The sequence below is a fragment of the Hesperophylax consimilis genome, chromosome 18 (genome assembly GCF_061612785.1).
Source record: "Hesperophylax consimilis isolate HC1 chromosome 18, BYU_Hcon_1.0, whole genome shotgun sequence".
Lineage (NCBI taxonomy): Eukaryota > Metazoa > Arthropoda > Insecta > Trichoptera > Limnephilidae > Hesperophylax > Hesperophylax consimilis.
This window is the reverse complement of record NC_142853.1, coordinates 2,445,002-2,457,719: the sequence shown is the minus strand read 5'-3', so window position 1 is coordinate 2,457,719 and position 12,718 is coordinate 2,445,002. Positions and strand designations below refer to the sequence as shown.

The following is a 12,718-nucleotide window of genomic DNA, read 5'->3' as shown; positions in this document are numbered from 1 at the left end:
AAGCAAAATAAAATAAATTTTTAAAACTTTATTTATTACTGTCTGAACGAACCGGTTTCGGAGATTCTCATCTTACCTAACCTAATTAATTTGATAAATGAGTCTTAGCACGGAAAACTTGCTACCTAAATAAGAGGCCCCGAGAAGTTAAATTATTAAATGTCTGTCATCCCATACAACGAAAGCGAATTTTCATTTTATTTAAATGAAAATTAGAATGTTAAAATTTAAATTTCCCAGATGCAGAGCAGATTGCCTTTTATAGTAATTAAGGTGAAACAAAAGGACGACACAGTGCTACTAATAAAAGCTAAACATAGACGGAAATAAACAACATGGCCAACACAGATATATCAATGAGCTAAAGAAGTGGTTTGACATAAATTTACTACTTAACACTATGTTTTAAAAAAAATTATTATATGCAATTCTGCATAAAAAAACAAGGAACACTAAAGAAAAATAAATTATAATCAACTCTAAGCAAATACACAACAACATAACTGCAATATCTCGTGTTTAGTGATAGAAAGCCAAACCGAAATAAAATACCTATACATTACAGTAGACAAATTAATGCATAAAATCGTCCACACACATTAACGTACTCAAAGACAGAGTGAGGAAACTAAGATACATCATAGATTCAAAAAAATAATTCCACTTAAATCATATAGGTACATATTCATCAGAACTTCTGTTCAAAGAATTTAAAGTCAGAAAACTAAATGCACTATTTTTATATCACGTAATTTTACAAATTTACAAAGAAAATAGTCTAAATAAAACTGCACCTTAATAATAGAAAACCCAGATAAACATCAACTCTCACAACTCGAAAAAGTAATTAAAAAAACAGTGCAATTCAACTATAAATATCTTGGAGTGAATTTTTTTTAATACATTATCAGAAAGTATTAAAAATAACAATAAACATTTTAAATACCACCATAAAAATACACTGAAAATATAAACAGAATACTCATAGTAAAAATAACGAACATAATATTACACCCCCACATACACAAGCCAAGCTTTATTATGGTGGTGCATCTCAACAACAAATATTTTAAATGCCAACAAAGAACACAGTGAAAATATTTTTTTATAAAGCCCTATTATTTTATTTTTAGATGGCGCCACTTTCGTTCACAGTTCGCACAAGATAGATTCCAATTTTCGAAAGCGAGAAATAATACATTAGCCGTGCACTAATTACGTGCACTAGGTAGGAAGCGCCCGGCCGGACCTCGTCTCCGGCGATGCTTTTGTACTCTTGCTAAAACCTTTTTTAACTGGTGGACGCATACTGTCGGAATTTATTGACAATACCAGTCGAGATCGCGCTGATCGCGATCTTCTAAATTCAGTATCATATCCTTTCTCGCTTACTCACCTACATAAGAAGAGTGTTTCCCTAATATTCAAAGATTAGGGAAACACTCTTCTTATGTAAGCGAGTAACGAGATGCCTATACATATGCCCCGCCCTCGGTATGAATACGCGAGACGCGAGACGCGCAAGACGTCCAATACTCGCAAGACGTGCAATACTCGCAAGACTCGCAAGACGTCCAATACTCGCAAGACGTGCAATACTCGCAAGACGTACAATACTCGCAAGACTCGCAAGACGTGCAATACTCGCAAGACGCGCAAGACTCGCAAGACGCGTAATACTTAAGAACAAATACTAAGTACGAAAGTCTCTTTGAAATATCTGTTCCAAACATCTGTTCTAGTAAATACGCTTCACCTCTAGTGCGGAGGCTTTAACTATTATTATCTAATCTATACGTCGGAGTGACGTTTGGGACAAAGTGTCTAAATATAAACTTTGTTATCAAATACGTGAAAGTTTTTCGAATGCTTAAAATTTCTTTTTCTACGATTAAAAATAGTTTTGAATTATCAAGATGAGTTCCGTTGTCCTTGTAACCGATCCAAATCAATTGAAACTCTCTCAACTCTCTATTGTGGAAGAAAAACCTCACTCAAAATGTACTATTGAAGAAATAAATAATGATGAAATTGTACCGAATAATCATGAACTCGACAATAATATTGTATCTGAAGAAAAAGTTGGAAGTGTAAATAATGTAATGAATGGTGAAAAGAAGCCATCAGCTGCACATTGTGCAAATTGGTTACAGAAGACTGATTTTTCAGTAGCCGATTCAATGGATTCAGAATCTGTTGTAAGTGAAGTTTATGATACTGACGAAGCGTCTTCCATTGCTGATAGTGATATTAATCAAGCTAGTGATCCGAAATTTGCCCTAGTGAAAAAATACAGGCAAGTTGGAGAGTTGACACAAGATCAGAATGTAAACAACACATTCGTGGACACAAGTGGAAATTCTTTTAAAAATATCAGTGTCCAGAACTCGGAGAAAGTGTATGTTGGAAATGTTACCAATATTAATATTTATAAAGTTAGGGAGAGTAAGAAACCGAAAAAGAGGGAAGAATCTACAGTAGAAATGGAGGAATGTATTCCGGATAACATTTTTCTTAAATCAAAAGGTAATGTAGGTTTTATTCAATGTGCACATGTACCTTTATAAATTTTCAACACATTTGATAGCGATTATGGTGACATGCAACGATATATAAAACCTGAAACTAATTGTTGATGGGAGAGAAAACTAACAACACTTGGTGTATATTGTCCTTAAATGCTTTTAACATTGCTGTGTTAAATAGTTAAGGTTAAGTTTCCTTGCTCCGCTTTCAAATTGATTACTTCACCTCTCTTCAACATAATTTAGTTTCAAGAAACAACTATTTACATATCAAAGATCAATTTGAATCAAGATTTGTCAACATAAGTTTTGGCGCCATCTTTGATTTTGTTGGTATGAAGTCTGCACCTAATGAGCCCTGAACAGAACTATACTAGGAAAATTTGAAGCCGTGGGGTGAGGCGGAAGATGTATGAAAAATGTCAAAACCTGCTAAAAATTTTTAATGACATCCCATTCCCTGTGTCATCAAATACCCAAAAAATCATAAGCAGTTATAACTGCTTTAATAATACAAAAATAAAATTAAAATATTTCATTATATAATAATAAAATAATAATAATACTTGGATGACTTGTATAGCGCCGTTTTTGTGCAAAAACACCTCAAGGGAGCTATACCACCTTGCATACAAATTATTTTTAAACTTTGTCATACAAGATGGCTGCCAGGCAATTTCCCATGGACCTAAAAGCCCTGGACGGAGCAATTCGAGAATAATTTGATGCCGCCAAAACCTACTTAAGTTTTTTAATGATATATCCCATTCCTTGTCTCATCAAATACCCTAAAAAAATCATAGCCGTTATAACTAACTGTATTAACAACACAAAAATAAAATTATAATAGTTCACTACGCACCACTTTTATACAAATCAGTTCAAAAGTTAGTCATACAAAATGGCTGCCAGGCAATTTCCCCTCACCCTAGATTTGGCATTCAAAATGCTTTTTAGCTTCATGGTATGATGTGACGTTTGCCAAAAGGTTACGTTTCAAATTATTTAAATAACTCAAACTAAGAACCTAATAACCTATATTGTGCATGTTTTTCTATCTCCCCTGACAAATATTAGTTTATTGTACTATTTGAGTCTACACAAAGTGTTATTTCAATAATTTGAAGTTAGGAAACTACCAAATAACTAACATTTTAACAAATATTAGGCATTCCTTAATGAACAAATTTATCTTTACGAATTTAATGGCATTAAAATATCCTTTTTTGAAAAATTGTAACATCTGCGTAACATATTGCACCAAAAGGTTTTTAAATAAGTTCCCAATAATTGTTATTAATATCTGTATTTTTTATCTTGTATTAGTGTTTCATTATCGTCTAACTGTCAACTATTATCTTTTTCAGTATCCGACAATACGATCCGTCCACTTTACATCATCCCGAGAGTGAGATGGCTCGCTCAAAGAGCTATAGACTTTGAGGAATTCAACCATGTTCCGAAATTCGTTGTGATATGTAAGAACATGTCTCTAATACTATTTATAATATTTATTATTATTGACTATCTTAAGATAACAAAGTAAAATAATTTATTCTAGAGATGCGACGAATATTCGATATTTCGTATTGGCAGTAGCGACTAACAGTTCTAGAAGAAACTTTTGTGTATTTCTTCAAGCGTTGTATCATCCTCGTTGGTGTTTCTTTTTTTCCTAGGTGGCGAAAAATCATTATCGGATTTGGTACTATCAGGCTTAACACAACAAATTTTCAGAGCTTCTAAAAGAATTCTTTGTCTTGTCCTTTCCGTCCGAATGGTTATTTGGCAGCCGAATATTCGACGCTTCGGCCGAGAGCGCTGCCGAATATTCGGTATTCAGCCAAATCACTATTCTTTTCATCTCTAGTTTAACCACAGTTCTCCTCACTAGGGAATCATATGGCTGTTACTTCATCATTTTCTAATCTTCCTGTATGTTCTGATTTCCTGATGTCCTGATTTCTACAAAATATAAAGTCTTCATGTTTGTTGACTGTAGGTTGTGTTGGTGCTACTTCATAATTTTAATGATTTCCACATCTTCATGTTGAGTTAGACATATTTAAAACAACTCAGTCTTGGCACACACTCTATATCGGACGTGCAGAGCCAAAGTCATTATGAGATAACAAGATCTCAAGTTTTTACGGTGTCCTTAATATTTTTTAAAAATTAATGTTTTTGTTTTGTTCAACACAGTGAAGAGATAAGGGTGATCGCTAATTACTCTCATTTAGGGTTGCCATCCGTCCGGGTTTCCCCGGATTTGTCCTAGTTTAGAAGGCGTCCGGGGAGCGTCCGGGCGGGGTTTCATTTGTAGACCGGGTTTAAAAATTTAAAGACTTGGGCCGCCCGCCACACACGGACTGTTATTATTTCATAAATTTCTTGAAATTACAATTGTTATGTTTTTTTTACAACCATACTAGGCCCGTGTTAAGGTAATATGGCTGTTGATTAAAATTTAAGGTGATATAAATTAGAATAGTTTTGGATATTTTATGTTTTAAAAAATTAATAATGTAACTTACATTCCAGTAAGTCTAAACTTTAAAAAGGGTCAGTTTTGTTGCTTAAGATTTAAGAAGACTGAATTTAGTTCATATTATGTTAAGAGGTATTTTGTTGTGTAAATGGCTGCTGATACAAATTTAAAGAAGATAATTATTATTCAGTTAAAAGAGTTACCTCAAAAATTGTAAGACTGAATACTAAAATGGTCTCAGTATTTTTAAGATTTTTGTTTAAAAATTTAATTGAATTTTGTTAAGTTTAATATTTTAATAAGGTTTAGTTTTCATAACAGAGTATATTGATAATTTTTGTTTTATTTTAAGAATGAAAAAATTCTAACTGATTATGAAAACAATGTGTAACAAACTGTAATAAGATTCTGTTTTGTTAGGTACATTTAAAATGATGATAAAAGATGACAACATTCAATTTTAAGGTCTGAAAATAAATAAAAAGGTGATTTATGACATTTTAAACTGTTTTTATTACACTGACTGTGTTTAAAAAAACCTGTTGACATGTCCGGGTTATGGGCTCTAAAATCCGGGGTTTTCACGCCTCTTGTCCTGGTTGCCAAATTTTAGAGATGGCAACCCTACTCTCATTGAACATGTGTGAAATTTAATGTATAATTTTGTCCAATAGAGAAGTAACTGGTACAAACAGTCACTTCTCATCCGAGAGTACTCGGGAAAGTAATACTTGTTTAATTTAATGTTTTCCTACTGCCACTGCAAAACTCTCAGATCAAGGTGTCAATGTGTGCCGGTGCCCTATTGAATTTGCAGTATTTGTGCGGGCTTCACTAACTTGGTCCCGTACACACTCCTTGCCTCATCTACATTCATACATTATCTCATGCATACTCTTCTATTATTCTGACTCTTGATACTTGATTGTGCCATGTCTTCCCTAACTTCTTCTACCATTCACATTTTACTTATAATTTCCCCTTACACCCCTTTCTTCATTCATTCCCTCTACATGCCCAAACCATCTAATCGTCCCTTTCTTAATCTTACTCACTACGCTTACTAAACTATGCTTACGCAACTATGCGTCCCAGAAAACACTGGTCTGAGGCAGTCAACTCTTAGATCAGCAACATCAGCAGCTGTAGGCAGACTGATAGAACCTATGCGCAAGCCAAATACTAAGTTTGGTGATCGCGCTTTCGGATTATCTGGGCCGAAGGCTTGGAATAAACTCCCTCCGGAACTAAGATCCATAAAAAGTCAGGAATTCAGGTCTAAACTAAAAACTTACCTTTTTAAGCTGTCATACTCTTAAATTAAATATACCATTCCTGAGAGAAAGTCCAGTTATATCCAATTATATCCTAAATCCTGTATCTAAATTTCGCTAATAAACAATTAGTTAATGTTAATTAAGTGTTATCTCAAGTGACCTACCAGGTAAGTATTGTACTGTATGTTATCTCCATATATAGTTAAATAATTATATTATAACATAATATTAATAACATATATCATTTTAGAAATGTATTGTATATTTGTACAGCGCCCTTGAGGTGATTTTGCACAAAAGCGGTGCTATACAAATCATCCAAATATTATTATTATTATTACATCGAATCTTTTTTCTTTCTCACACAATCATACATGGTTTTCCCACACGTACGTCTCAGGAATCTCATTTCTACAGCATTCAGTCGACTTTCATCCTTCCTCTGCCAGTTCCATGCCTCACTGCCATACATCAGGGTAGGTCACAGCACTCGATTTTGGACTGCTAGCTGCACTTCTTTTGACAATTTTTTGTTAGCGCCAACCGTGTTCACCCCTCCATTAATTGATTTACCTTCATTTACCCTTCTTTGGGAAGGTTGACAGAGATATCAATATCTCTCGTAAACATTCTTTCCAAATTATCTTCTAAATACATCATTAGTTGTTTTTTTAGTACTTTTCCAATAATTCAGAAAATTTACTTAGAAGCTTTATCGGTCGATAGTTATTGATATCATTTTTACATCCTTGTTTATATATGGGTATAACAGTAGCTTCTTTAAGGGACGTGGGAAAAATGCTTTTAGTTACGGACAGATATGGTATGTCAGTGGTAAGGTAATTTCGTCACTGAGATATTAAAATGTACATTTTAACTATTGGACTTATTGACTGATGCAGATCTATTCCATCCAACCTAAACAAAATAGCTTAGAACATAGCGTACTGCCAAAGTTACACAAAAAAAAATTGAGAAAATGTTTTTTGTGTAACTTTGTTTAATTGCCTAATGTCTGCTAAAAGTGACCCCATCAGCTGACACTGCTCCTGTTCTGTAAACTCAAAGCGTACACATTTAGAATTCAGTTGGATAAAAATGAATAGGTAGTTTACCTTTATTACTTATGTAAATCATTTTATCATCAGTACGTTGCCCATAAAGACACATATGTATTATTTCTGTAAATGGGGAAAAAACATTGGTACATCCATTTCAGCCATCAGACCGCCAGCTACTACTTACAATCCTGCATCGTGGCACGGTGAGTGAAACCCCATACCCCTCTCGCTCACTACCGCAACCACTCTGCAAATTATCAATGCTTGCAGATATACATATATATGAACAAATTTTTTCCCAACTTAAAAAAAAAAAAGATATTGAAATAATTATGGACATGTCAAATCAGTTGACAGCACCGGCAAGGAATGGTTGAGGTCTAAAATTATAATATAAAATACTTCATTAAATTTTTCACCGATGATAACCTGACATTGAACTCTCTGCAAATGAATATATGAGTCCCTTTTGTTGTTTTTATTGCATATTTTTGCAGTTTTTATAAATATATAACCTCCTAATGTATATAATTATTTTTTTTTTATTACAGCCCACACAGCAACTGAGCCCGCTTCCTCCATAGCGGAAAACGTACCCCTTGTGCGTGACATCCAGTCCTTCCACATCGAGTCCCGCAAGTGGAGTGACATTGCGTACAACTTCCTGATTGGGGAGGACGGCAATGTGTACGAAGGTCGTGGTTGGAAGAGAGTCGGCGCTCACACGCTGGGGTACAATAAAGTGGCCATTGGGATTTCTTTCATCGGGTATGGATTTTTTTTTTCTACTTTTAATCGTTAGGTTTTTATTTTAATACAAACATCACACAAGTTTCTGCTGCTCCCAGTTTTTTGGAGTCATTGGGACTATGTTATGGGGTATTTTATGAGGCTGAAGGAAGCGGGGCAGTTATGACTATTCAAATCTAGTCACCAACCAGGGCATCAAGCAATGTCTCAGGGTGATACTGAAAGTATCTACCACTCTGGAACTTGTAGCAAATATACCATACATTATTTTTAATGAATGAATTGTGAAATATCAAAATCTATCTATATAAATAAAAATTAAATGTTTGTTTGTTCAAAATCTTAAATCTCCGAAAGTTCTTCACCAATTGCTTTGAAATTTTGACACAACTTTGCATTTAAATATGCGTGTGTTTTTGTATGTATTGTTAGGAATGTGGGGAATTACGTAGGGCGCCAGTGTTAGGAATGGAGTTCCCCCCACGATATGAACCATGTAGGGCGGCATTGTTAGGAATTTAGCTCAGCGTAGAATCATGAGTATCAATCATTCAGGAAGGGTCGGCAAACGCCTTTATACGGGGAACTTTCAACAATCTAGACTACACTTCTCTCGTCAAATGAAACTCCTATGGGGATGATAAATGGTTGTATTTACAGTCAACAGGTACATTGTATAACACAAATGGGGGCACAGTATACATCCTAAATTATTTCCTGGCTGTTAGAATTGAATAACCTATCTCTCGTATTTGTACTGGCTGGCAAGCGTGTTTAACATACATTAAAGGAAGGCACAGAATGGGGCAAAGGTTAAGTAATACGCTTACATGAGCCGTTCCGGGAGATGCAGGAGTTGTGAGGCCATGGAGGTGTTACTCACAGTAATAACCAAGGTGGTGCTTGTCCATACGCGCCATCGCGCACCTACCAGGCTTCAATATTGTAGCGTGCACTCTGCAGCCGAGTCCGGTTTGGTAGCAAACCGCGCATACATGTTTATTTGATAACAACGGTATAAATATACCATAAACAATAAATCAAATACAATGACATCATAAAGTATAAAATGATCAGAAACTCTATAATGATATTAAAGAAAGAGATGCAGGTACACGCAAAACTTCTAAGTAGACTTTCTAGGTTTAATTAATATTTCTTGAAAATATATGATATTATAGCCTTCTTGCAGTTAAATAGATCCGCCACATCTGCTTATCCATTACTAACTTCATGTAATTTATGTATAAGTGAGTGTTTTCAATGGTCAACCCTGGTATTCATACATTTAAACATTATTTTAGAACGAGTAGCTCTCGCAAAAACATGAAATTCATTGAGGTTAAGTAAATTAGGGCTGCCTATACTACCAATTACGATTTTGACCATAACTATTAAGTCTGAGAATTGTTGTTTAGAACAAAGCTAGATTCCGAGTGATGGCGGCTGGCGGCAGCCGAAAGCCGTTGGAGTTTGGCGTGGGTTGCGCCGTGCGATGTGCGCAAGCCGCTAGTGTTGCCAACAATCTCCGTTTAATTTTGGATTCGCGGGGCTATTTGAAATCCGTTTGAGAGATCTACTTCGTTACAATATACCTATATTATATAGATATCACTTGTGATAGGTAAAAACACCACTATCTGTTAGACAAACATGCTTTTTTTTTTTAAAAGAGCGCCAGTTCGTAAAAGCAATGTGATAGCTATTGTGTCTCTATCTTCACGGACAGACTGAGCCACAACAATGCGTGGCGGGGTGCAACACGTGTGTAGATTTGTTTGAAACCACTTTATTTTCATAATTTCCTAAGGGACCTTCCTTATCCAGGAAAATATTAAGAGAATCTGTAATAAAACAAACAAGCCGTTATTGTGAAGCAATACATAACTTTGGGTTATTTTATTTTTAGGTGCTACATGACAAGCACCCCTCCAGATCGCAGCCTGCGCACCTTGTCCCTGCTGCTGGAAGTGGCCGTGAAGGAGAAACACATCATCGCCGACTACGGTCTCCTCGGGCACTGCCAATGCTCCCCCGTCGAAAGCCCCGGCAAGGCTTTGTTTGCCATTCTCAAGGAGCACCCACACTGGATCGCCGATCCTCTCCCTCCGGAATAACCTGATAAATTATATAATGGAGGATTGTGATCTCTCGGTGTGATGACTTCCTAAACTGTACAGCATCCTGCATCTGCGATAATTAGCTTTTCCCGTGAAGGTTAACTGTCTACGATTTGTCCAAATGCCTTCTAAACACAATACTAGTACTTCTGTGAACAATAGACTTTGCATAATCAGTGCAATGGGTGTTCGGTTTTCGATTTGGCTATTGGATTTAATTAATATCATTCTTCAAAATATTAATATGGAAACATATATGAATTGCTTAATGCTGCAAGCCAATGACTCCACCCAGATTTCACCCTCTATCCCATATTATATCCCGCAAGACGTTTTTGCAAACTTGCCATAGTATGCCAAAAATCCTTCAAGTAGATAACAAAAACTCATACGCACTGGCGGAATAAAAATGTACTATCAATGACGGCTATCATTTTGACAGGATTGACAGGATACGGAACAACACAAACAAACTTACAGATGAAATACAAAGTGGTTTAGGGTAGGAGGGGGCACAGTGGAACGAAAAAAGTATTTCGATTTTTAGAAAAATAAACCTTTATTCAATTAGTTTAAAATCTTTTATAAAATCTTAAGTGGTCTTTGATTTATCATTTCAAAACAAAAAATATGAAAAAATGTTCATAGTAAAATAATTACAGGCATTTTTCCGAGATCAGAATTTTGTTCTACTGTGCCCCAGGTCTGGGGTAGTGTGGAACACCCCTAGGGGCACAGTGGAACATACCTACATAATTATTCAGAAACTCAGGAATTATCCACGAAATTATACATTCTTAAGATGCGTTGTGGAAAGTACAAAATGTTGGCCTGTCGTTTTGTTGATGTTTGTCTTATCCGTGGCAATACTTTGAGAACTATGTTATTTTTGGACACACCTGCCATGTCAGGTTCAAGAGGAAAGTAAAATCCGTCAAACTTGCCACTTTTCCTGAGGTAGCTGATATCATATTCATCATTTTCTTTGTCACAGTCAGTTAGCAGTTGTCCAATAAAATATTTGATATGTTTCCCTCGAAATTGGACCACCACAAAATCATCTTTTTTCGGTGCCTCGTAACAGGATAGTGGGATGTCCTTGTCTGTGTCTGTTGAATCATTTGATTCAGAAGAGCTCATATTTTCTTCCGAGTCATCAAAAATATTCTTTGTGATTTGTTGCACTTTGTCAAGGTATTTTCTTTCCTTAGATATTTTTGCTATTTTACGTTTACTTTTAGTTTCAACATTTCTTTCAAATTCTTCTTTAACAGGTGTATCAGTGGCGATGCAAGATTTTCCTAGTTTTCTACCTTTCCTCATGTTCTTTCTTTCTTTAGTCTTTGGGTATCCTCTACATGCTATGGGACTTGTCAAATTTCCCTCCTCGACATGTTGCATCTGAGTTGGTGCCTTTGTAGATGGTTGTTCATGAGTCAGGTCGATTGATGGTTCTTGAACCGTGTGATCCTGTGTTTGTATCTGGGCTGCTGAGCTTGTTGAAGGTTGTGCTGTCCGGTCAACATATGCTTCATCATCGTCTTCTACTATATTTTGTTGCTGTCCTACAATTGTTCAGGCATAGGCCGGTTTGTGACTTCGCACGGCATAAAATCGTCTTCGGTGAAGATATTTCGGTCAAAAGGGAATATCCCAGTATTTCGGAACCCCGATTTTATGTTTGCTTGCGTCATTGCTTTCTCAAATGCCACTCCCAGTATTTCCGATATGTTGTAAATAGTCAGTGGAACTCCGTAGTTTCTTAACATCCATGAATCTGCTGCTCCATTGTAAAATGTCATTAGGGGTCCATAGACGGAAACATCCAGCGGTTGTAGCTTTGAGCTTGTATGCGGTGGGATCGTCAAAATAGTAACACCATTATCCTTGGCAATGTTCAATGCTTGTGGAGCCAAATGACTCTCATGATTATCCAAAATCAATAAACAAGGATTTTCCTTTGATGATCCAGTGACTTTTACAACATGTGGGAACAATTCGGTATTCATCCAGCCCGTGGGCTGGGCGAGGCCCAATGTACCTGCAGGAGCTTTATTAAGCATGTGTGGCTGAAATTTCTTTCGAGGAAATACCATTGCTGATGGCAATGCTGCTCCCGTAGCTGATACTATACAACAAGTCGTTACAAGGGTCCCTCGCTCACCACTCGTGACTCTATTTAGTTGCTTTGAGCGCTATGACTTTCTTTGGCTTCTGCACAGTAGTAGTGCCAGTTTCGTCTAAGTTGTAGACCCTTGTGCCGTCAGCAAATCCCGGGTGTCGCTTCATGACTTCTTCTAGATTATCGAAGAATGTTTTTACATTATGTTTATTAAATGATGTCGCCCTGGAAAAACTGCAAGGCTCCGGTTTTCTCAATGTCAATTCGGGATGTCTTTTACGGTATCCGTAGAGCCAATCAATGCCAGCCATTTTGTGATGAATCCAGCTTTGAGGCATAGTCAGTTTGTGATGCTTGGCTAGCTCGTATGCGAGT

General features: G+C 36.1%; 1 protein-coding gene across 1 annotated transcript; it reads left to right on the top strand.

The window, feature by feature from the left end:
• Window positions 1–2,289: 2,289 nt before the first annotated feature.
• On the top strand, window positions 2,290–12,155 carry LOC149415231 (peptidoglycan-recognition protein LE-like). The gene is made up of 4 exons (XM_089642249.1): window positions 2,290–2,526; window positions 3,893–4,003; window positions 7,903–8,119; window positions 10,011–12,155. Exons 1-4 carry the CDS (start codon window positions 2,484–2,486, stop codon window positions 10,216–10,218), a joined length of 579 nt encoding a protein of 192 aa, XP_089498375.1. The 5' UTR covers window positions 2,290–2,483; the 3' UTR covers window positions 10,219–12,155.
• The last annotated feature ends 563 nt before the right edge of the window (window positions 12,156–12,718 follow it).